This window comes from Aythya fuligula, chromosome 5 (assembly GCF_009819795.1).
Source record: "Aythya fuligula isolate bAytFul2 chromosome 5, bAytFul2.pri, whole genome shotgun sequence".
Classification (NCBI taxonomy): domain Eukaryota; kingdom Metazoa; phylum Chordata; class Aves; order Anseriformes; family Anatidae; genus Aythya; species Aythya fuligula.
The window spans coordinates 46,339,518-46,363,445 of record NC_045563.1 but is presented as its reverse complement, the minus strand read 5'-3'; the positions used below and the strand labels follow the sequence as shown (position 1 = coordinate 46,363,445).

The 23,928-nt window shown below is 42.9% G+C and overlaps 1 protein-coding gene across 3 annotated transcripts in view; it reads right to left on the bottom strand.

Moving 5' to 3' along the window:
* Positions 1-23,928, bottom strand: part of TSPAN4 (tetraspanin 4) — a 394,615-nt gene that overhangs the window by 55,175 nt on the left and 315,512 nt on the right. For all 3 annotated transcript variants that reach the window (XM_032188291.1, XM_032188292.1, XM_032188290.1), the window contains one exon: positions 12,074-12,265. In XM_032188291.1, the coding sequence (XP_032044182.1) occupies positions 12,074-12,265 (192 nt within the window). The remainder of the gene's footprint in view (positions 1-12,073; positions 12,266-23,928) is intronic.

Sequence of the window (23,928 nt, the reverse complement as noted above, 5' to 3'; positions counted from 1 at the left end):
AAATCTAGGCTTTTTGACCTGGCTGCAAAGAACAGCCTGCAAGCTTCATCCCATCTTCCGACCTGCTGGACCAAAGTGTGTGCATGGCATCATGCACAGCCTGTCCCTCTGTTCCCCCAGCACCTTCCCACAAAAGTTCACATTCAGTTCCACTCTTGGTATCATCCCAAAGGGAACTATGTCCAGTCTGGGGCCAGAGGTAGCTTGGCATATCCCATCCAAATTTAAAAGGGGAAAACATAAAATCATTGAAGGCTCACAGCACCCAAAACCCCACCACGCCTACTGGAACCTCTCACGGTTCCTTTTCAAATGAGTTCTCTCACTGTGGTGATAAATACAGAGAACAATAAAAACAAATTTTGCTGTGGTTCACTGGGGCTGCAGGCTGCTGATATAAAGATTTATGCATGGAGAAACAACAATCCCAAAGCAAAGCATTCATGTAAAACTCCGCAAAAAGGATTAATCTGACCTTGTACAGAGATGCTTTACCACCCTATTTGTCAAATGGCGGGATGCAGCCTAGCAGAGGCACACTGGAGAGGTACCTACCCTACAGCTATTCATAAATTACACCTGAAACAGCCCCAGAGGAGTTTTGATAAGAAGGGAGGTAAGGTGATGCCTTTCTGTCCAGCTACCACTGCTAATTTCCAACCCCAAAGAAAACTACGGGTAGTTTTGCAGCACTGACCTTTATAATCTACAAAGCCCATGACCTTCTTACAGGCTCCCATTAAAGGAGTAGAAAATGCAATTGCTGTGGTGTTTTCTGCAAAGCTGAGCGTTGCCCTTCTGATATCACAGAGAGAAAAGTGTAGTAAAGGAGATCTGCTTTGTAACTCAATCCCCAGCAGAGCTGTACTAGACAGTTGACCCACTAGTTCCTATTCCCTTAATCCAGCACCAAACAAAGCCTCTTGACATCAGGGAACAGTTCTTGATTCTTCTATGTACATTGCGCATTGTTTAAATCATGTCTCCACTGCAGTTCACAAAGGAATAGATAACGGTTAACTGTATTTTCTTCCCAACAAACAAGGTGCTCTGGTTTCACAGGTGCTACAGACACTTGCCTCTCTGTATGATGACCAAGAATCACATGTTAATGCATAGGGTTGGGTTTTTTGTTTCCCCACTGCCTCTCCTTCCCAAATCTTAATAGTTCTATCACGTTGCTCAGATTGCCCATCTCTCCACGTTACAGGTAGCTGATCTTCTCATGCCCCTACCCCCCCAAAAAAGTGACCAAGTACAAAGAAAACCAACCTGCCATTACCTTGTTAGTCTCCTAACATTTTGCTATGAGATAAAACCATTATAACTTATGGTGAAACTGAGAATGCAGTGTTTAGCCCAATACCTAGAGCAATGCTCTTAGTGTGATGGGAATCTGTTGCACAAGGATACAATAAGCGCTCAGGGTGCCAGACCCTCTTCCCACTTAGCTAGTGTCAAAAGACTGCAGTTCTGCAGAGTATTAATCAAACCCTCTTTGACAAACAGCAAGAAAGGAGTAGGGAAACCCAAAAGCCAGCCGTCTCTCTGGAATAGTGACATGTTCCAAAACAGTTTTAAGATTCATGGCTTAGCAAATAATTTGCTGAGATCAAACAGCCTACACGTTAGCACAGCCTAGCTAAGAAACTTGACAAATACTTAAGCAGTCAGCTTGTGCTGTGTCCCGTTACGCACTGCCCACACTGTTAATCTCCAGCAAGCTACCTGGTGTTGGCCTGCAGCAGCTCCCAGCTGAAGAGAAAATAGACATGTATATATTTATGGGCAATCTTTCCTCTGTTACATCAACTGCAAGTTCAATACAATCAAGTATTTTGCTTTTTAATTAGGCTCAATTACCAAGTCCTCAATGATCAACTTGAATTTCAGTATTACATTTAACTTCTTAATTAAGAAGCACCTCAGGTAGCAGAAATCAGAGCGCATTCATATCAGACGAGAATTGTTGGGTCTCCCAAGAGAACTCCACCTTCATAGCCTGGGAGAACTTCTGTCTGCCCAGTCCTAACACGCACGGGTCTAAGTTTGCTCTGTAAGAAGAGCCCAGCTCTGGCAGCTAAAAGACAGAGTCTCTGGCATCACAGAGGTTGGCAATGACCTTCAAACAGCCCACAGCTGCCCAACTGTTGTATTTATCTTTTTATCGGCATTTAAAGCAAAGGCAGATTTTGACAAACTAAACAAAGTCAAACCTTTATCTACAAACTCACAGAGCTCCATTAAAGCCAAAAGAACTTCATGGATTTTCCAGCAGCCACGCTTTACCAAGCTGCTTGAAAATGAAGAACTTGCCTTGAATTTAATATGCTTTGTAAAATGTCTGTTCTCTTATCATAGATTACACTCTACAGATTGAAATAACATCTACTAGATCACAGGAACCTGCTGCATTACTACAGATGGCATTGCTAAAACCTCCTGTCTTCCCTGCAGAAGTGTAGCATCCAATCACCTAACCAAATTAAATACACACAAATTTAGCTGCATTAAGTCGAGCACCAAAAGGCGTAACAGTCAGTGGTCCTGAATGCTAAAAATCACTGCCAAATTTACTGGAAGTTGTACACAGTCCACAATCTGGAAAAAAAATCAAGCCACCTAGAGGAAGTTAGTGGAATACTTGCACTGGATTTTCAAGTTATTAAAGCAGGGCTCTCCTGGAGAACACTAACCCCTGTACAGGTCCTGTACCAGCTTGTAGGTACCAAACCTGGACAACATTGGCTTTCTTAGCACAGCAATAAACAAATAATCCCTAAATATTTTAAGTTTTCTAGAATAGCTTTTTTATTACCTAATGGTACATGACTTCAACAGCACAAAACTCATGCGGTACAGATTTATCAGCACTCAAAAAAGAAAAGAATAAGACTTTTCCACTTTTGAAAGCACAGGTATTTGATATATCACCGGTGCTCACAAGAAGTTTGATTTCACATTATCATCAACGGGCATCGTGATCTGGTATGTTAACAAATGTCTCACTTAGATTTATTTATTTTTAGATTTATTTATTTATTTTTATCCTTGATTCTTTATTTTCCCCAAGAAACTGAGAAAGGAGTGGAGAACAGAGAGAAAAGTGTGAATTGCATTGGCATTTTAGAGATGACTTCTCCTGTGGCCTGGAAGACTTGTTCAAAAAAAAAGTCAGGGCAAGAAATGAGAAATGACAGGAAAGTGCCAAGACTGTAACAACAACCAGGATTACAGTCAACAAAATCCCGCTGTATTGATCTGCTATATGAACTTCACAACAGAAGAGAAAGGGCAACTTACTCCCACCAATTTCCTCCACAGTAGATTCTACATCTCAGCACCAAAGGTTTTGCCAATGTTCAGTCTGAATTCTCCTTCTGTTAGTTCTGTACCATGGCTCCTACTTACCACCCCTTGTAGTGCCCTGAGTACTTCCTTTCTGCCCACAGTATAAAAAAAATTCTTGAACATTTATGGATATCCTGAGCCTCATCTCAGCCTTGCTGTGCATATTTAGCTTTTAATACCTCCTTGGAAGTAAAACTCTTTAGCCCCATGATCATTTTTTTTGCAGCAGAAAAAATGCTAAATTTGCTCATAAACCGTAAAAAGGCAGTAATGTGTAACAGCAAACTTATGAACAGAAACTCCATTATGAAAATGACATGTAACTAAATTTGGCTCATCAGCTATTATTCTCTAAAAGCCTTAACAGTTAATCCATTGTGATTGTGACAAAGTTTTGCATGCCTTATGCCTGCTGAATACATTGTATAGCTCTGTTTATGTTTCAACCATATTCTTTATGAATATGCAGATATTCCTAGTGACCATTAAGGCCCAAAAGGAAGCTGGAGTAATTATTTCTAGGAAGATATACAACATATGCTGTTTTAATGCAGACTAACAGCATTTCATTTCAGTCTCACTGCTTTCAGTTGGAATCATCCAGTCTTACTGCCTCTGTGAGAGCCGAGAGGCTGTCCATTCCCAAGCCATGTACCACTGGATTGTAACTGGCATTTGGTGGAATTTCTAGGCATTTTCAATCTTTTTCCAAAAACTGACTCAAAAATCAACCACCATCAAGCATTAGCCAGGTTTCACGCTCACATCACGAGAGCACGTGGGTAGAAGCCCACCCAGCAGGACCACAGATTACTCCAAATGGGAATGGCAAATACAAGTAATGGAAAGGCTCTTTCTCCCCAAATCTACCATCCCCAGGACATATGTCGCCATCTGGAGTTCCAGCACGAACAGCGTTTGGACAGCTCAGTGGCCTGAGAAGAACCAGGGAGCGGCACTACCTAGTCCCACACACTCTGCTTGGTGAGTGAGCAAGTCAGCAGGGCTGGCTTCGCACCCCTGGTCACACTCAACATCTGGCTGACCTCAGCTGGGCACACCAACAGAGGTTCCCCCGATATGAGCAGGGCAAGTGACCCAAGCATGCTGCTCAGCTGACTTACAACAACCTAACGGGGAAACGATGACTGAAATTCTGCAGTTGCATTTGCAAACCTTGAGCTAACCTCACAAGGGGACCCTGGGACCTCTCCTGCTAATTATAAGAATAGATTTCCCTTATTTCCAGCAGCCTCAACAGCACTGCATGTGCAAGCGAAGGAAATGGTGAGAGGCAGATGGCCAAGGAGACGAAGAAGGACAAGTCAGTATTTTATTAGTATTTAAATTATACTGTTGGTTTTCTGCCCAGCTTGCTGTTCCTGAACGTACTACACAGACATATCCTACACGTGCTACGCTGCTGCATCAGATCTGTATGGGTCAGTCTTGCAGCAGCTTAAAAAAAACAGAACAACTACAGCAAATCAGTTTTACCTGATCCTACACCTTTTAGCTCATTAAGTGCTCCTCCTGGGGCACCAGCATGTCTATAGCATCAAAGAAGCTCTTCCTACACGTTGTGTAGGCATCACCGACTTGCACAAACTAGCCTCCATTTCTTCACCTCCAGAGCTACATTGGTCTGAAGTTCAGGTAATTCAAATCTCTAAAGAGAAATGCCAGCACTGCTCTCTAATTTAAGAAGCAGTGTTAAGGTGGCTAAAACAGCAAACGAATGATTGGAAGAGTAAGCCCACCTGCTCCTTTGTTAAACCTATGGCTTTCTATCTGAGGAGATGATTGTATTGTTAGGAGAAAAAAGAAAAAAAATCAAATGTCATGCTCAAATTGCCACAAATGTCTGAGCTGGCAAGGAGCACGCAAGGTTACCTGCCTTTGATGCTGAAATGGGAGTGTTCCCTTGCCTACCAGCTCTTGCAGGTGACCATAGGTCTGAGCAAAATCCCATAAACATCAGAAGTCAGTCTTATTATAAATCAGCCAATTAGCACATGGTTTTGCCTGTACGGAGAATGTAAGCTCTGGCAGAAAACACATTTCCTTGAAAGTAACTTCCAGGGAGCTCACCACAAGATGGTCTCATGCTCTGCTCTCCCTCTGCGAGGTTCATTGGGTTGCGTAACTGTCCTGGCAATCCGATGTGTAGCAAGGTAGCTGTCAGCTGCCTCGAATCCTTAACACAGCAGTAGGGCAAGATGAGGCCTGGTTTCTGGGTCCTGCTCTGAAACAGCTCTGATCCAGGCTTCTTTTCAATAAACATCAGAGTTGGTTAAATGCTGGGATGAGAGACTTTGTTCCTGGGTTTCTGATTAGCTACAGCCAGACCTGTGTATCCTTGTGTTTTCCCAATCTTTGTGGCTACAGCCACAGCAGCAAGTGTCACAATTTCCCTGATTTTGCTACTCAGATCCCTAAGCTAACACAAGCTGATGTTCTGAGCTGGAGTAAGAAGCTACTGTTTGGTCTGTAGCATAAAATTACTAAGATGAAGTCATTCACGGGCTATTTCTTTCCCATTTAGTTGCTTTGAAATAAATTCCCTGTCACCACTAGAGTTTCAGCTGTCAGTTCCCTGATTGGATCCAGTGACACTACTGAAAACAGTAGGGTTTTTATTCTCCTTTTCTTCCCACTCATTAACTTTTTCCTCATTTTCTTTATTGCTATTTCACTTACAGATGAGCTGGCTGAAGTTCAGAAAACTCTCAGCAGCACAGTAGAAAACATCACGGGCACTCATTTTCCCCTTGGACTATTCCATAAATAAAAGCCTTTTGATGTCTGGATGTTCATTCAGATACACGCTATCAGCTCGTTCCACAGCCAGTCCCCACCTAATACCAAGGTTTAATTCTGATCTCATTCACACCAGCAACTGCGATGAACTCCTCACTTATTAACATGAAGTTCTCATTTCAGTGAAGCTGAGCACGTAGATCTACCTGTTAATGATCAGTGAGAAGGGGAAAGAAAATAATCATTCCTTCAGCTTTTCTGGGGTGGGGGGCGTCAAGCTTATTCACAAATGAGGGGGAACAAGGCATATCTAAGACAACTTCTTGCTTATCTAAGCCAGGATTTGATGGGATGTGCCCAGCTTTGGTGCTTCACAAGAAGACAGGGAGAGAGGAGTTGGCATTTTGTCTGTCTCAAACCCGTTTCCCTTTCTAACACACTCCAAACAACGTGTGGTGAAGAATCACCTACATCAGCTTAAGGCCTTTGGGGGGCAGACTCATCCTCTACCTCTTCTGACAGGCTTATTGGCCACTTTGCATGTGCCAACCAGGAGCAAAAGAACACGTGCTTTGTGCCAAATCCCAGGGGGGAAAAAAAAAAACACAGCACAAAATGAGAGGACAAAATAAAGAACCGCCTACAAATCATGCCTCCTTCCAGAACAAGGGTTATTGTTTAAGACTCAAGTGTCTTCAAATGTGGTATCCATACGTGTGTGCTCTCACAACCAAACAGACACAATTTCCTGGGCTTTAGACAATCTGGGTTTGCTTCATGGCTCTCCCACAACCTCCCAGTGCAACCTGTGCAAGGCACTTAGCTTCTCTATGCTGCAGCTCCCCATCTGTCTAATGAGGGTAATAATACTTTCCATTTGTCTTATCTATTTAGCTGGTAAGCTCTACTGGGCAGGGACCGCTTCTTACCAGGAGATTATCCAGAATGCATGCACCAGTGTCCTGATCTCATGGGCTGCCTGCAGGGGATACTGTAAAGCAGGTAATAAATAATGTAATCCATCATGATTTAACAGCGAGAGTTGGGATTTTTTAACCTGGGCTATCCATGGAATAATGGCTTCTCACCGTGCATGCATACCAATACACGTCATGTATGAAAGACAGAGCTAAACACGTACAAAAGACAGAACTCAGGCAATTTAGGCCCTCAAATACAGATCCTAAGCAATTAACCTAATGGACAATCTTAACACAGACACTTAAGGGTCAGCCAGGTCAATGTTTGAGCATGGAAGAGAAAAAGGGCTAACGAGGCATGAGTTTCTCTATCACAGAGCAACAGCATGGGCACATGTACATACAGGGGCTGCCTAAAGGGGATGTCAGTACTAGGATCCCAGTGCTCATCATAACCGAGCACGCGCGAGTAGCGCAGCAAGCTGGTGCTGTCTCCTTCCACAAGCACCTGCCCCCAGCTGAGAAGCATGAGCATTGCACTCAGGTTCCAAGCATGCAGGCTGCAACTCCTTGCCGAAATCCCCAAAGCTGAGGGCTGTGCTGGGTATTGGAACTACAAGACATTTGCAAAAGGGAAGGAAATAAAAACAGATTCCTGATTTTGTTTCAAGGTAACATCTAGAGATTTGCAGTACAGCTAGATGACCCTGTAGGGTATGTTCGTTACTTATGAAAAAGATCAGCAAACTCAATAACCTAACTTTCTCAAGTCAGACTCTTAGGTTATTACCTGCCATCTGTTCAGGACAGTGACCCAACCCATCAGAACAAAGCTGTCATTTTCTAATTAGAGCAGGATCTGAAGCACAGACACTTCTGTTGTATGATCTTGAGCAACCAGAATAGCAGAAATGTCAAAGGAATCTTACTGAAGCAAGAAAGCATTGCTCGCCTGCTTCCCTCAACTTGCATCTGCATTCAGATGCAAGATTATACACACCAGGTTGTATGCTTACTTCATGAAATGCTAGTTGCTCTGATTTCCCTAGGGAAATTTAATGATGGAAAAGTTTATCTTCCTTCACGTTGGATCTGGCGCAAATAAGACTCATTGTAAATACCTATTCTTTGTTCAGTGAGATCTTAGAAGGACAGCTGCACAATTCACCTCATCTGCATATTTCTGCAGAACACATAGGATGGTTGAGGTTTCCTTTTCATTCTTCCTTCATGCTCCATTTTAGATTTTCGTACTATTTGATTCCTCTGAATGCAGAGAGATAGGAATGGGCCTGTTGCTTAAAAGATTAAGGAGGCATTGTCCTGGCTATACAATGTCATTGAACAAAGAGTATCTGCCAGCTCCCTACTTGGTGGACACATGATAAGTACTTTCAAGCCAGCCTAAAGCTTTACAGCTTTACTATCTAAATACTTCACAGGGTTAATGTGGTTCATTTCTAACTATTACACGCAGCTATTCATAAATCTCATTTACATATTAAAGTTTACTTGTTTTCGACCTCCTTTCTCCATCAGTCCCCTGCTACTCAGAACATTTCATTTGTCCTCCTTCCTTTCAAAACTGTTCGCAAATTTGGGAGGTAAGCAATTGTTATCATTTATACCTAACGTCGCAGCAGCCCAGTACCAAAGAGTTTACAGGTTTGCAGCAACAACCTAATGGGAATGCCAGAGAACACAAAGGTAGAGGATTAGAGTCTCATCTGCTCTGCAAACTAGTGTATGAAATACAGACAGACTGAATTGTCTCCTTGACACTGCTCATTTCCTATTCACTCAAGCAGACTCCTTAAGGTAATCTGACCCCTTTCTTTAAGGATATCTGATCCCTTAACACATCATCAACCTGGAACACTGCTCATAAGGTAACACCAAACACACACTGATCCTGCTATGTCCAATCTTCTGCTCCTCCAATGCAGGTGGGTCGTTCTTGCAGTTCTTCCCCTGCTTCACCCCAGTCCATTTTTGGAGCCCCACATTGCTCCATGCCTCTTGCAAAACTTCCAACTTCTTCCTCCAAACCACCTATCCCAACACCAGCAGCATTCAAACATTCTCAACCACATCCTTCTCCCAACCTGTAACCACATCATCCTTTTCCTCTTTATTCTGCTTTTAGGAAGCTGAACAAGAGATGCTCACATTGCACAGGAAAATTGCCTTCCCAGTCCTTGCAGGTCTATGACTACTGCCGTTCTGTCATTAGCACAGGGTGCACTACAGGAGGTAACAGCACGTGGAGGCCCAGATTGGTTAAACCAGGTGGGTCCCACGTAGCCCATACGCTTATAAAGTCATAACTGTCTTTAAGGAGATCTAGAGAGCAGGATTTCAGAGCAGGAGGTGACGGGAACACAGTATGTACAGGGCATCTGAAGGATCAGATGACATTCAAATAATCTTTATTGATGTCTGCAGTCATATCGAACACCCCTGACTTTCTCTCACTACTGAGCAGAGGACAGAGGGAGGGCAATGAAACCTACTGCTCGCTCAGAGATACACAGAGATGTTCTGCTCACTGCGGCAATGTTTGATCTTGTGTATATAGGTGATAACTTGAGTATTTGCCATCACAGAACTCCAATTTGTTTTATTCCATCTGGTTTTGTCCATTTGAAATCTCACTTCATCAGACTATTGCATAAAGCTTAGTAAAACATGCAAGGGACACAACTTCCTACCTTTTACTTCTTGCTTTCATTTTGGCACTTAGTTAATAGTTTTTCACTGGTTTTAAGCCCATCACAAATTTATTTCAACTGCCTGCAGACTTTGTATCACTGCCATCCAACCCAGTTCCACAAGTTTGCTTAGCACTTGAATCTTAACTGATCTATTGCTGGAGCTAGCCAAACACTAAAGGGTGAGAGCAAATTAGGAGAATCAAATAACATTATCTAGTGCAACAGAATATACTACCCATACCATCAAGTAGCCTCCTTCCATCAGCCCATCTTAAGCATATGTATGTGGCCAGACTTCAGTTTGTCTGTCCAGATACTATCAAAGCTCCTGTTTACAAATGGAAGAAAAATTTAGGAAGAATAGTTTCTAAGTTAAGAAAAGTTAGCTAAACCAAACACTGCGTAAGAAGACTTGGCACTGACATCACACACAGGCAAGACAATTTACTGTTGAGCTGCTTCACACTTGTAGTAATATCTTCTGGAGATGGACTAAAATTAACAGGCTTCCCAGTGAAGTAGTCACTGCACCAAGCCTGTCTGAATTTAAAAAGCGATTGGACTGTGCACTTAGTAACATGGCCTAAACTTTTGGGTAGACCTGTGCGGTACCAGGAGTTGGACTTGATGATCCTTATGGGTCCCTTCCAACTCAGGATATTCTATGATTCTATGAAATAGGAATTCAGTTCAAATAGTAAACTTAGTTACTACCAGGAACAAAACTAGATGTTAAGTTGTGGCCTGGGATATACAGAAAGGAGTATAAGGACTTGATCCCACAGTGGCTGTTAAACACAACCCAAGTCAAATACACACAGGGTTGCCAAAGCTTAGTGGCTTTCCCTTTTTAACTTAGTAAATCTTATATCCCAGCTATAATGAAACAGTCCCCTGAAAAAGCTGTAGAGGGCATTCTCAGAGATGCTTAACAAAAAACAAGCACACATATTTTTAGGAAGAGGTGGGTTTTTTGTTTGTTTGTTTGTTTGTTTTTGTTTTTGTTTGTTTGTTTGTTTGTTTTTTGTCAGAAAACAGTGTTGGGAATACCAATGAAAATAGAAAAGAATGAGAGGATGTGGCAACCACACCCAGAACAGCATTTGTTCGATATTCAGCAAGTTCTTTCATTCAAGCATTTATTTCGGTATCTACACTACCTCGAAAAACAAGAGTTGGCCAAAACCAAATGCATCAGCCCTGAACTTAATAGCACTATTTCAAACACAAGTTAAGTAGATACACCAGTTCAGGAGAAGGACAATGAAGGACAAACCTACGTAATAAAGCTTTGCTCCCAGGAACAGAAGATCCTACTACCACTATCCATATTCCTTCTAAACAGACTGGAGATAGGCTAGAGAGAGGAACTCACACGAACTCAAAAACCTCAGTGGTATTGACTGCATGTCTTGAGTCATTCTTTAGCTTTTTGCTCTCAGGGGAGCAAAATGAGTATGTGAAAGAGTGATGAACAGTCTTTTTACAAAGCAATCACCAGCTCACCAAACTAAACTCCAGCTTCACTTCACTCTGAGATTTGGTGAGCCTCACTGTGAGTTATTGGACTGGAGCAGGAAGGCCACCCCACTCACTTCCCATTCTTTACCTGAACATGACCAAAAAGTATAAACTAACTCCAAGTATGTGGCTTCACTACTGTAACGTCAGCCCAGCACTGAGTGTCATCAAACCACATTTTGATAAAATGCACCAGCTATATGGCTCAAGCCTCCGTTAAATTATGGACAGCTGGCACCTTATTAATCTTTGATTTCACAGCAATCTTCTCATGCTGGCAACTTTGCTTCCTGACGTCTCAGTGTTTTGAGAGTTAATGATTGGCAAAGCAAACATTGCAAGTTTAAAGGACTTCATTTCCAATTTAAGCCAAAAACAACCCGTCTATTCACAACGTTTCCTGCCTACATTGAACTTTTTGCCCAGGACTTCACATCATCAGTTCCAGTACAGTAGACATAAGGAGTAGATAGCTACCACAGCTAAGTAAGCAACAATTCAAGAGTACACTGCAAAAGCTGTCTTCACAAATCTCCCCCTCTTCTCTGAAAAGTTCAAAGAAACCCACACAACCACCAGCCCTTCCCTTCTGGCAGGTCTCATGCTCCAAGGACAGGTTAAAAGCATGGTCAGAAATGACCTAGCAACTTCTGAGAGCTACCGAAGACTGAATCCAACACAACTCACACCTCTTACATGTCAAGTGGGCAACTTCTGTAGAAATACAGGGCGCTGTAACATGCCTTGGAATAACACTGGGGTCTTAAGACAGCAATCACTGCAAAAGCATAGCGGCTTAATACTTACACTCAGCAGGAGGCACTTGTTTTCTTTGATGGCACCTATGCAACCCACGAAGCCAATGATCATGACAAAAGTCCCTGTGACGATCAGTAGGTTGGCAGCCGACAGGGACGGGAAAGAAGAGGAGAGGGTGGCAAAGTTCCCTTGGGTAACAGCCAGCCAGATGCCCACTCCAAGGATTCCACAGCCTCCCAACTGGAAAAATAAAGACAAACAAAGAAGCTTAGTTATTGCAACAAAGTAACCCCAGATGTTAATCCGTATTGATTTGGCAGTGGTATGATGACTGCTTCTTAGCAGATCCCACGTGCCTAACAAAAAATGGTCTTTAGTTACAGCACTTTCAGTCTAAAGTACAGAAAGCAGACAAAGGAGAAAGAAAAACATTTTACTGAGGGGAAACTCAGCAGTAAGATAATATACTCAAAAAATGGCTCACATTTCCTAACTCTAAGCCACAGTTTCAAATATCAGGTCTCCAGTGAAAAAGCACACACTCACTAAAAGAGACATTCCCAGTGGCTCGGATCTCAAAGGGGCTGAAACAATCCATATCCCAGTTAGGTACCTCACAGAGCTGCCCAGAATGGCTGAAGCAGTTTGGATCCCCTGCTCCTCCCATCCCAACACATCGTCTCCTGTCTCTGGCACTTGCTAAAAGTCAATCTTGCTACAGCATCCCCTGGTAGGACACCTCACACCTCTTCCCAATTCCTCACCAAGGTCAAGGCTCCCTTGGGCATTCAGAACGTAAAGGAGCCAGAGAAGGAGGAAGAGTTCTCCTCTAACATTACAGAAATTAATAGATGCTTACTGCTAATGTGGCCACTGGTTTGGCAATTCAATCCTCAGAAGAGGACTTTGCTGCTTTAGGAAAGACTTGAAAGGGGAACAGTATTAACGTACTGTACTGGCTCCTCAGGCATGGGAGCAAGGAGAAGGGAGCATTAGCAGCACAGGCAGAGCCATCACCACAAAAACATAAAATTCACAATTATTATATACACAAGGAACTTTAAAAAATGCAAACATTTATAAGCCTGCTGCTTATAATTGAGAGAAAGCTTGCAGAATTGTAACAATCTGAGTAAAGCTGAGCAATTAAATAGAATTAAACCAAAGGGGATTTTGCATTATTATACAGTCACACAGCAGAGCATCACTTAGGTTTCTTTCTTTCCTTCTCTCTCCTTAAAATAACCAATTTTTATTGAGTTTTATAATTGCACTTTATTATCCAAATCAATTAAAGGCTAGGAAAGAAATTGTGTTCATAGAGTGGTAAGCCAGACATAGGAGCATATCAATTAAATGTCTGCATAAAGTGCACGAATGTAAGGCAGATCCCGAATCAGAAGAGGAAAGAGACAGAGCTAATCCTGGGGCAGAGCTAAGCCTCAGAAATGAAACACAGAAGAGAAGCACAAAAGCCAAAGCAATTTCTTAGTACTAATTGCTAAGGTTGCCTCTGCATGATACTGAATTCCCCCTCCATAGGAGACCAGAAAGGTGGCTGCGTCTCAAGGCACAACTGCTTGTCCCAGTTGTAAACCAGTTTATTTTGTAAACCAGTTTATTTTGTTCAGAATTACAGCATCAAACTGTACCTCATCATCAAGTACCTGCACTGGGAGAAAGCAGACTCCAAGACCCATGGACTCGAACCACCCCATTAAGCAGCCTGTTCACATACAGGCTTTCTGCATCACCCTTTTGCAAAGTGCCCTCCATAAACACCCGGGAGGGACAGTCCCACGTGTGCCATGACCACATACACTGAAGTACCTTCCCTCTGTGCCCACTTACGGACCGTGATCTTTACAATGGTCTAAAATGATTGAAGAATAGCTAGAGGAGAGGAAGGGGGAAAATATTTTAAAAAGGTATCCCACAGGGAATTGTTTAGGGCACCCAAGGGGATATTAACAAGGAAAAAGTGGGAAGAAATTTGCTATGGATTCCCTAAAAAGTAACTAAAACTCTGAAGGTTACCTGGACAATAGAAGAGGATCTAAGGAGAGGTGGCAGATACCTGAGTTAAACCCAAAGACCAAGAGATGGCTTGTGTAAAACAGTGCAGGTCTGGTTATACTCACTTAGATCAGGGCTGAACATTTCAAACACCAATTTTCCTTCGGTTAATTCACCAAAACCTGAAAAGCACAGGGACCCCTTGAGCACCATCTGGCTCCAACTGGATTTCACAATGGGATTCTTAGGCAATGGCAGCACTTCAGCCCCGTTCCTTTTCCAGTACTTGAAGGTCCCCTTGTATTCCTTGAATAAAACCATTAAGCTGCCATGTAACGTCCTGGGAAACGAAGGCTGCCTTTAATATTTGTCTACACGGTTCTTTAAATCTCCCTTTCCACCAAGGACCAAAGCACCCCTGCAAATTTCCGGCCACTGAACATAACATTCAAGCACCTGGTTAAGGAACGCTGCAGGGAACCCAAGACCCACCATGACATCCATAGGAACCCACAGGAGCAGACTATTTTCTTTTCCCAAACAGCACATGGCTGCCTTTCCCCCCCATTCCTGAACAGTGACAATTCCCAGTTCCAATCCCAGTGATCGCCCGAATCCCATTTATTTATTCCAGGTATCTCAAACTCTTGTGGTTGGTTCTGTGCTGCCTGCTTTGATTTCCCTGCCTTAATACCTGAGGAGCTGTTAAGTTACAGACAATTTTACTTCATTACCATGTTCCCTTTCCTCTGTTTTTACTTCCCCTTGCTAAACAAAAAGTTTAGCAAGAAGACTACAGCTCGAAGCTGATCTACTGGCGACCAAATACAAGTCTGTATTGGCTCCACGTGGCAAGTGCAAGGTTGACTACAAAAAAAAAAAAAAACACCAACCACAAACAACAACAACAACAAAACACCTCAAAGATGTCAGGCTGCTGAAAACAATATTTTTTTAATCCCTTGTGAAATGTTGAACATGGTATTTGCCTAATTGTTCATGATATTCTACTCTGGGGAGCTAGGCAACCTGGCAAAATTTAAAGCAGAATGCAGATCCCTTTAACATTTATTTTTTTCCAGTAAGTGTTGCATTTTTTTTTGTAAAATCTTTTGTTATTGTGCCAAAACACTGTGGCACCAGAAGGGATGGTTTCCTAGCCCTAAGTCTTAAGAGATTTGAGTGAAGTGTCTGTTCCAGGACAGCTCCTGGTGTAAATCTGGAACAGGCTGCTCAATACGTCCGTGCCTCGGTCGCGACACACCGAGTACAAAGACATGACCGGTGGGTTCCTTGCAAGCCCTGGACTTTGCAGTTGGCTGTGGAAGCAGTGCTTTATTCTGCTCAACATAAATTGCTCCCAGGCAGGGTCAAGCAGTAAAGCTGGTGGCTTATTCTAAAAGCACAGATTCAGTTCATCTCTCCCCCCAGAGACACACAGACATGTGTACACTCACTCTCTTGGCAGAAAAGCTGCCTACAGAATTAGATCCTCCAAATTGTTCTAATGGGCTAGAAAATAAATTATTCAGACTTCAGAGCATGCACTTAGAATTGATCTTACAATATTGTAAACAAAGTAATCCCAAACAGCCCCAGATATATGCGTGTTGTCGGACAAAATAATTCAGAAGCTACAGCTACACGCTTAAAATACTGCAGGAGAAATTGCCTCATTGTTCACGATAATGGTGTTGGTGTCTTTAAGTGTTTTTTTTTATTGGTTTTATTACATACAAAATGCATCTAATCAAGGCTTCTCATATTGTATCTGATTGGGATCTACCCATCATACTTCCTCTTTTTAATAATTCCTTTTGTATTAAAAAAATCCACCAATAACAGAACCCAAGTATAAGGTACAGCCGATAGTTTTGTACTCACAGTAATTAATTTACTTAGAGGTTTCTCTCCCAGCCTCCACAGATTTAAACAAAAAGGGCCTTCTCAATCCCACTTGCTATGCAGTTCCTCTTGGGTGAATGTGCCTCCCCCTCCTTTAACTATGAAATAAGAGGATGCAATGAAAAAATCAACATCAAAGTATTAACAGCAGTGATGGGAACATCATCCAGCAGATGTTCTTGTAATGTAAGGCGGACTTAGATTACTGTCCCTTGTAGCTGGATACATGTCAGGTGGAAATGGAATACGTATATACGTTGACAGGATGTAATGAATCTTACACGCCCCAAGCAGAAGCTCACATGCTGCTGTGGGCACCGCGGCTTTCTCTATGCACACATGCAAGCAGCCTCTCCTCGTGGCTGCTGCCTCTCTTGGCTAGGAGGACCAAGAGCTAGGTGGTGGCTGGTAGCCACTTCTGGCCAACACCTTCAGGCCAGCACTTTGTGGCCTTTAGACTCTGAAGAATCTCCTCGACATCAGCACACAACGCGTTTCTCTTGCTAGTTGGAGGCCTGAAACCTAACAAGTATAAGAGGCGAGGATATTATAAAAGTTAATCCCTTTGCGCCTCCAATTTTGGAAAGTTAAGTGGAGTAGTGAATGGGGAGCTGAAGCACATTTCTGCCCTTAGGATAATTAGGCTCTAGAGCTCTGCAGCAGAGACGAAGAAAATGTGCAAATATCATCCAAAGCGGCCATGATCTGAGCTACCCTTTTGGCAATAATTTGAAAAGAATTAGAATGAAATTAGTTAGTGGGGATGACATTCCTGGGAGTGAAGAGACTGAACAGCAGCAGCCCCTAAAATACAATACGGGATGAGAAAGGGGAATAGAGAATGGTAATTTATTTTTCTTGAGATTAAAAAAGCTAGCGCTCATTTGGTCTGCACGTTTAAAACCAATTAAAGCAAGTACTTTTTCAGGAAACATTTAATTGTATTTTGGAACTCACTGCCACAGTTTTGTGGATATCAAAATATAAGCAGGTTCAAGGAGGGATTACACAAATCAAAGGAGGGCAAAGTGCCCTAGCTTTTATTAAAAACAATAGTTTGGATGCAACCCCTGCAGACGAAGGCCTTAAGCTGTAAATTGAAGCAGCTGAGAAAAGCGTCCTTTATTATCTGTCCTTTCTTCTTACGTTCTCTTGCAGCATCCCTGAACAGCCACGACCCTAAATAGAGTGCTTGGCTAGATGCATCTTTGTCAACATGATGGGCATCTGTGTGGTTCTCCTCACATTGTTCTCCTCTCCTCCCTAGTTTCAATGTTACTTGCAATTTGAGGTTTTTTTCCTTGCTTGGCATCAGCCTGTTTTTGGAGACAGGTTTATAGCTATAGACACCAGTTAATTCCCTGTTTCTCCTCACCTATATGTCATGCTCTTGCTTTTGTGTCACTGAGAGCAGATCTTATTCAAACCAAAACTAACAAAGCTTTCCCGTAATTAGCAACAACGTCAAAATGTCTTCCTCCTCCTCAGACCCACTGGACCTACAGAGGCTGTATTTTAATTCCAGTGGGCACAGTGACCCTAATTGGACCCTCCTTACACTACTTGTCCAACCTGGAACAAGGCCTACTAACTCTACGCACCCACTCTACTTGATTTGTTGTGTGATTTGAGTCAGAACGGTTGTGGCAAAGTCCTACAACTTATACCACAAGCAACAGACTCCTGCATTTGTGCCATCAACAGCTAAACTACAAGCAACACAGTGCTTAAGCCATGGTACATAAAATAAAAAAGGATCAAGTTATTTGGCTGCATTTTGAACCGGAGTAAAGATTCCTCCACATCCGCTCTTCACACACACGTGCTCCCTTCTCCTCTCACAGCCACGGCCCAGGTTGTCAGCATTGCTTAAGGAACTGGGACGGCCACCAGCCACTTCTCAGCTGTCGGCACTCCAGAGCACTTCAGCTGTCTCGTAATTTATGTCAATAACAATCAATGAGAGCTGGGTTTCCAGATCCCCTAGATTATAGCACAAAGCTTCCCTCATTTCCCACTACTGGGATTAAGCAACCTTTTAAAAGGTGGTTGAATGCAAACACCTTCCGCCTCTTATTCCACATACCTTAGCACCTTGGTAAGGGCAGAAAAGTCATCAGTCTGTTTGGTCTTAGGACAGACCTCAAAACTCTGTTGAAGGTTGGGATTTCAACAGTAGGGCACATTGCAAAATTTGTACAGAAGGGGAAAAAAAAAAAAAAAAAAAGGAAAAAAGTAACAACAAGCCCACAGTCTGTAAATCCCTCCTGTGAAGGAGAACAACTCAGGGAATCGTTTCCCCATCTAATTCAGATGGGCTCTCACTTGCATTGCTTCTCAGACAGACACGTCTGGTCTCAGCCTGGAATGAGTGCCAGATCCACCCAGTAGACAGACATTATCCCACGAAAAAACACATCACAAATGGATTGGATGCTGCTCTACTCAACGCTTTCTTTCAGAACAACATCTACTCACTGCAGTCTGTTCTCTCCAGCCAAAATTTTATTTTGTTGTGAGGTCATTTTATTCCACTTTTGAACTCTTTCACTAATACCTCTATGACTTACGGGAAGATGCTTTAAAAAAGCACAACTGAGTAAAACACAAAGCGTTCCAAATGCCAATCTCTTCAGCTTTGCAGATAAGCAGCACAGAGTGATTAAAAATTAAAGCTTTATGAAACTAATTGTTTGGCCTTGTGATCCCATCTTTTCATTTTTCTTAAAAAAGGAGTTTTTAAGTTTCAAATACAAACATTTTATATTGGAATATGGGCCATTATGTACACAAGCAGCGGCCAAATGCTTCCAAGAGTCACATGCCCACGCTCCCCATAGGTGTCAACCAGCACGACTGATCAATCACCTCGCTGATAACAGCGCTGAGGGGCCAGCCCGAGTGCTGGTCTGGACTTCTCCTAATGAAATGATTCATGTGCTGTCTGCCTTACCCATAGTCAGTGGTGCAACACAGCAGGTAGGGCTCAAAATGATTTCAAAGCAGACGTGATGCATCATCCTGGGGCTCGTGCCCTGGTTGCTCTCTCACCGCAGTCTGTTGTCACAGGTTGGAAGATACACACGTCAGGAGCTCGTGTTGTTGCTTTCCTTCCTTTTAGACATTTCTCTCCTATAAACAAGCTGTGTTTTAGGGTATTCTATCCTGCATGTGAGCCTGACAAACAGCAAGAGTGCTTTTATCAAGCCTAGAAATTCTACAGAAAAGAACTTTGGAGCTTATGGGAAAAGCAATCGTTCAAGAAAGGCATTTATTTTCATAGTGTCAATAATGGAAACGTATAAAAAGCTGTTTTTTCAGTTATCCTGGTGAGGAAAGAGCCTCAAGAGCTTAAGCTTTAAGAAATTCATTATTCTTCTCCAGTTGAGGTCTACCACTAAATTGCAGCCCCATACAACTAAAGTAAATTTGGGGACAATTGAAGATGTCAAAAGACAGAATATCATACTGACACCCTGCTAATGGAAAAGTGAATAAAAAGTCTTTCAGTTAATCCCTGCTGTTTTATGAGCAGTATTCTCTTAAGTACTTGCTCCTCTAAATCACAGTTATCTATCAACTACTGTTACAAAAGAATGGAACCACAACATTTATGAGTTAAAACACCCCATGTAAAAAGGGTGTTTTCCTTTCACAGGCTCAAAATTCATGGAAACACTTAAATGTGCTCAATGGCACCCTTAGCGAGCAAAGCATTTAAGTACGTGCTCAACTGCCCCTGACTTTAATTAGTCACTTCTGCAGGGCACTCAGTGGCCCGGTACTGCAAAGTCATACATCACTGAGGATGCAAAACCTTGCAGAAAGATAGCAGGTGAGGATGACTTATCAAGGCAGCACTGCTGATAAAAAGGTTAGACATGATCACAGCATACTTAAAAATGGTACTTATCAATGTCACAGGCATCTGATTTGGAAATTTGCCTAAAACCTACCTCAAATGGAAGCTATGTACCATGTTAACAACAACTTAGTGAAACACAGCGCAAATACATCAGTAATACATCAGTTAGAAGAAGGAAGGGGGTGGCTACAGGACAACAAAACAAAACAAAACAAAAAAAAAAAAGCCTCTTTGCAGGTTCTGATCTTAATCGCTGCCAAATTGAAAGTGTTAAAGCTTTTTCATCTGCTCCTCAAATGTCATTTCTAAATCCACCTGGGATGACTGTAATGAAATCGATACAGTTTTAAAGAGGAATACATGCATGAGGTCTGGAATCAGAATCCATCAAATGGAGTTAAAGCTTTTAAAAAAGAAGCAGAAAAGGGAGAAAACTGGATGTGCTCCAGAGTCCCAGTTCTCTCCCAGCTGCAAACTGATACAAAAAGTTTATAGTCACTTCAGATCACCTGGGAAAAGACCAGATCTGGAGCTGTGGGTTTCATTTTGGCCTCTTGCTGCCATATACACACTGTTAAATACTGAAAACAAAAGTAGCAAATGGTGAAATTTGGTCTTCAAAAATAGTGTAATTTCTGGAAAGGAGATTATCTACAGAGATTTTTACCCAAGCCATCTGGTGAGGTGACAAGAGAAACTGAGGACAACAAGCACCAAATAATGCCTCCCAGAAGCCACAGCTCAGTTGGTCTATGACAGATTTCTTGTACTACAAAAAAAATACAGATTATTTAGTGTTTGTAGAGTTTTTCTCTCCCTTAGAGGCATTGGAAGGGTTTAGACTAAGAAGTACTGAAATACGAAGATGACAGGGGTCAGAAAGGAAAAAACAAATATAAACAAACAGGTTTTTTTAAGGAGTACAAAGCCAACAGAGACAGTCTTTCACATTACTCGAGAAGTTTTTAAAACATGTGCTAACAGGCACAGTCTGCAGAAAAACAGAAGCAAAAATATTTTCCTGTTGCATGTATAATCCATCTACAGAGGTATGCAGATAGCACAGGGCTGGTTACTATAGAAACCTCCAGAGTGAATATAGATACTATAGCCTAAATGCAAAATTAGTTGTGTATCTAAAATAGAAAATTGCTGATACCGGGGGAAAGAAAGAACTAACGCTGATATCCATCCCCACAAAAGCTTCCAAAAAAAAGGGTCTTGACTACATAAGCCCGTATCTGACTAAAAATAGTCTGAATAAAGGGTCTCCCGCAATGCACATGGGCAGAAGCCAAACTTAGTTCTGCAAGTTGGGGCGGATTAGGAAATGGCAGCGAGGGCTGGGGATGCTGCTTTTACTGACGTGTTTGGCTCATTGCATCTCAAGCCTGATTTTAAGAGCACCCTTGCCCCGGGTCCCAAATTGTGCTGATGCATTCCACAGTGATTGCGGCTAATTTTCCTGATGGAGACCTCTTCAAAGTGAAATCGTTTTTCTTTGCTAAGATACAGCCTACGCGATCAAGCAGCTCTTCTCCCCCCAACAAGTACAGCTATCCCATTGCCTGCCCTCCCGTCCATCTCTGAAGTTCCCTCCCTTGCTCGGCAGCTGGTGGCACTCGAAAGACACGGTGCCAGCACGGACGTGTGGGGTCACAACCATGCAATGCTCGGAAGTTTTGGGACGGCAGGCAGAGGGCTGGATGTGCAGGTCAGTGTGGACGCCAGGAAAACAGGGCTCCCTTCCCTCCAACCTGCTCTGTGCTAAAGAGGGGCTGGCAATACCTCGAGTCCTGGCAAAGACAGATAAATCTTCTGTCCCACACCAAGTCCCTCTTTCCCACTGTTCTCCAGGTGCCTCCACAAACCTGGGCTGGTTCCTGGAGCTCTCCGTTCGAGGAGCTCGAGCCCTGCTCAGGAATTGGGCCATCTCCAGCAGGTTTTGGAAAGCAGTAGGACTTTTACCCAAAAATCTCAGTTCCTTAAACCTAGGAAGCTTCATGACACAACTCCAGCACCTGAATGAGGCATGAACAGCTTGTCATTGGTATTTATTGACAGGCTTCTTCACATTCATGCTATTGGTAATGCTAAGGATACTTCCATCATTTAGTGCATCGTAATACACTACAGCATCAATCGATGGAAGCAACAGAACTTGCGAGCTTAATATGGGGAACACAATGAACTACAGAGCATCTCGAGTACGAGGCGGGGAGGCTAAGGCTTCACATACAGAAGAAAATCATGCAACAGAAGACAGGTTCAGATCACTCCAATGCAATTCTCTCCTCTCCCTTTCTCTCTCTCTGCCACGTTGGGCTGTGCAAACCCCGTTACCCTCCAGCATGCAGCTTAACCCCCACAGCCCTAAGAGCTCACAGAAGGCACGCAGCCTTAATATTCCTTCCTGAATTAAACAAGCAAACAAAACTATCCCAGCCTGGGCATCCAAGATGCAAACACAGCTCCACGCGGGACAGCTGAGCATGGCAGCACCAGCACCACTAACGAAATGTGAAAGGCATTAAGAGGCAGTAAAACCTCCCTTATCTGACATTTAGCTCTTCATTGAGATGGGGAGAACGATCAAACTCATGCGCTGCAACTAGCTTTTAATGAAAAGTCTTTCTGAAACAGTCCCATCAATAAATGGTTCACACGGCTGTAGGAAGGGTTTCTACCACTTTCAGTATCGATCCCCTGATCGATTCCTGACTCGGGAGCAGCGATCGCACCCGAATAGCAAGCAGCCTCACATCACAGGACTCATCTTCCTTCACTGAATGTCATCAGGAGGCTGAGCAAAAAGCGTTCTCAATCTTTTATGGAGTGTTAATCATATTTGTACAGGCAAACAAAGTATTTACTACCATCGCAACTGCCTAATGATCCCATGTAAGCAGTCCCTTGTAACAAAACCAGCCTGGTGACTGGAACAGCATCTCGCACTTCAATAGCCCAAATGCCTCGTCAAGGAAACTATTCTAATTGGGTGGGAGTACAAGAGAGAGCAAAGATTATTCCCTTGTTTTATGTTAGCAATTTTTAATGATTGCTTATTTATATTAGTCTTTGCTATGCAATAACACATCCGAGGCTTTGCTGCACTCTTACTGCTGCTATTTATATACAATTGCCGTATCCCCAGCCACTTCCAAGCACGGGCAGTACGCCATCAGTAATGAATGCCACCTCAAACAATCTCTTTTTTTTTCTGCGCTAGTTATCCCCAGAGGAAACACTGAAGTCTTTTCCTACCACCAACCACGTATCTGCTGCAGAAGCATTTCAGCTGCTTTGGAAGGAGCGCTTTCAGTTGAACAGATCCCTGATCAGCGGCGTCATTGCAAAGCACCAACAGGAGAGCCCACAGAATCCCTTGCTTCCCCCTTCTGTCTGTTTTGGGGATCCACCTGAGTGAGCACACAGGCTGTGAAGTAACAAGGAGCACGAAGCGCTCCCACTGGGACTGTCCAAACCACACGTCCACACAGCGGGCTACCAACCAGTCCCCCTCTGGTCATATAAATACCGCTGTTAACATCTCAGCTGCAGAAGATTTCGGGATTAAATTCCATCTCCTTTTGTCATGCTACAGGCTAAAACACAGAAAGATTGCAGATATTTTTTCTAACCTCAGATCCATACAACTAGCTTTTGGGCTGGCACGTTATTATCTAAAAGGCAGGAGAGAATTCTCACTCCCAATAACAGGTTGTGAAGCTCCCTGATCCTCCCCAAGTGATTCAGAAATTAACTCAGCCACCTTTCTTCATTAAAACTACTCCTTTTTTTCTTCCTCATGGTTCTGACACAGATACTGTCCCACCCCATGCAACTACACACATGGAGCCTGAAGAAGGAAATTCTCCCCGTTTCACAAGCCCCTTGCAGCGAGTGCTCACGGAAAGCATTCAGCCGTGCTTACACCGCCGCGCCGCCCGTTCCACGTGCTGCTTGGTGGCTCTTAATAAAGGAGGGTGACTGACATGAATTTATAGCTTTTTTATTACTTTGCCCCCTCACGTTATAAATTCATGAAACAGTTGTAGTTTATTGCATTTTTATGTTTGTCAGTTTTATTTACATACTCTCTCTCGCCATTAGAGGG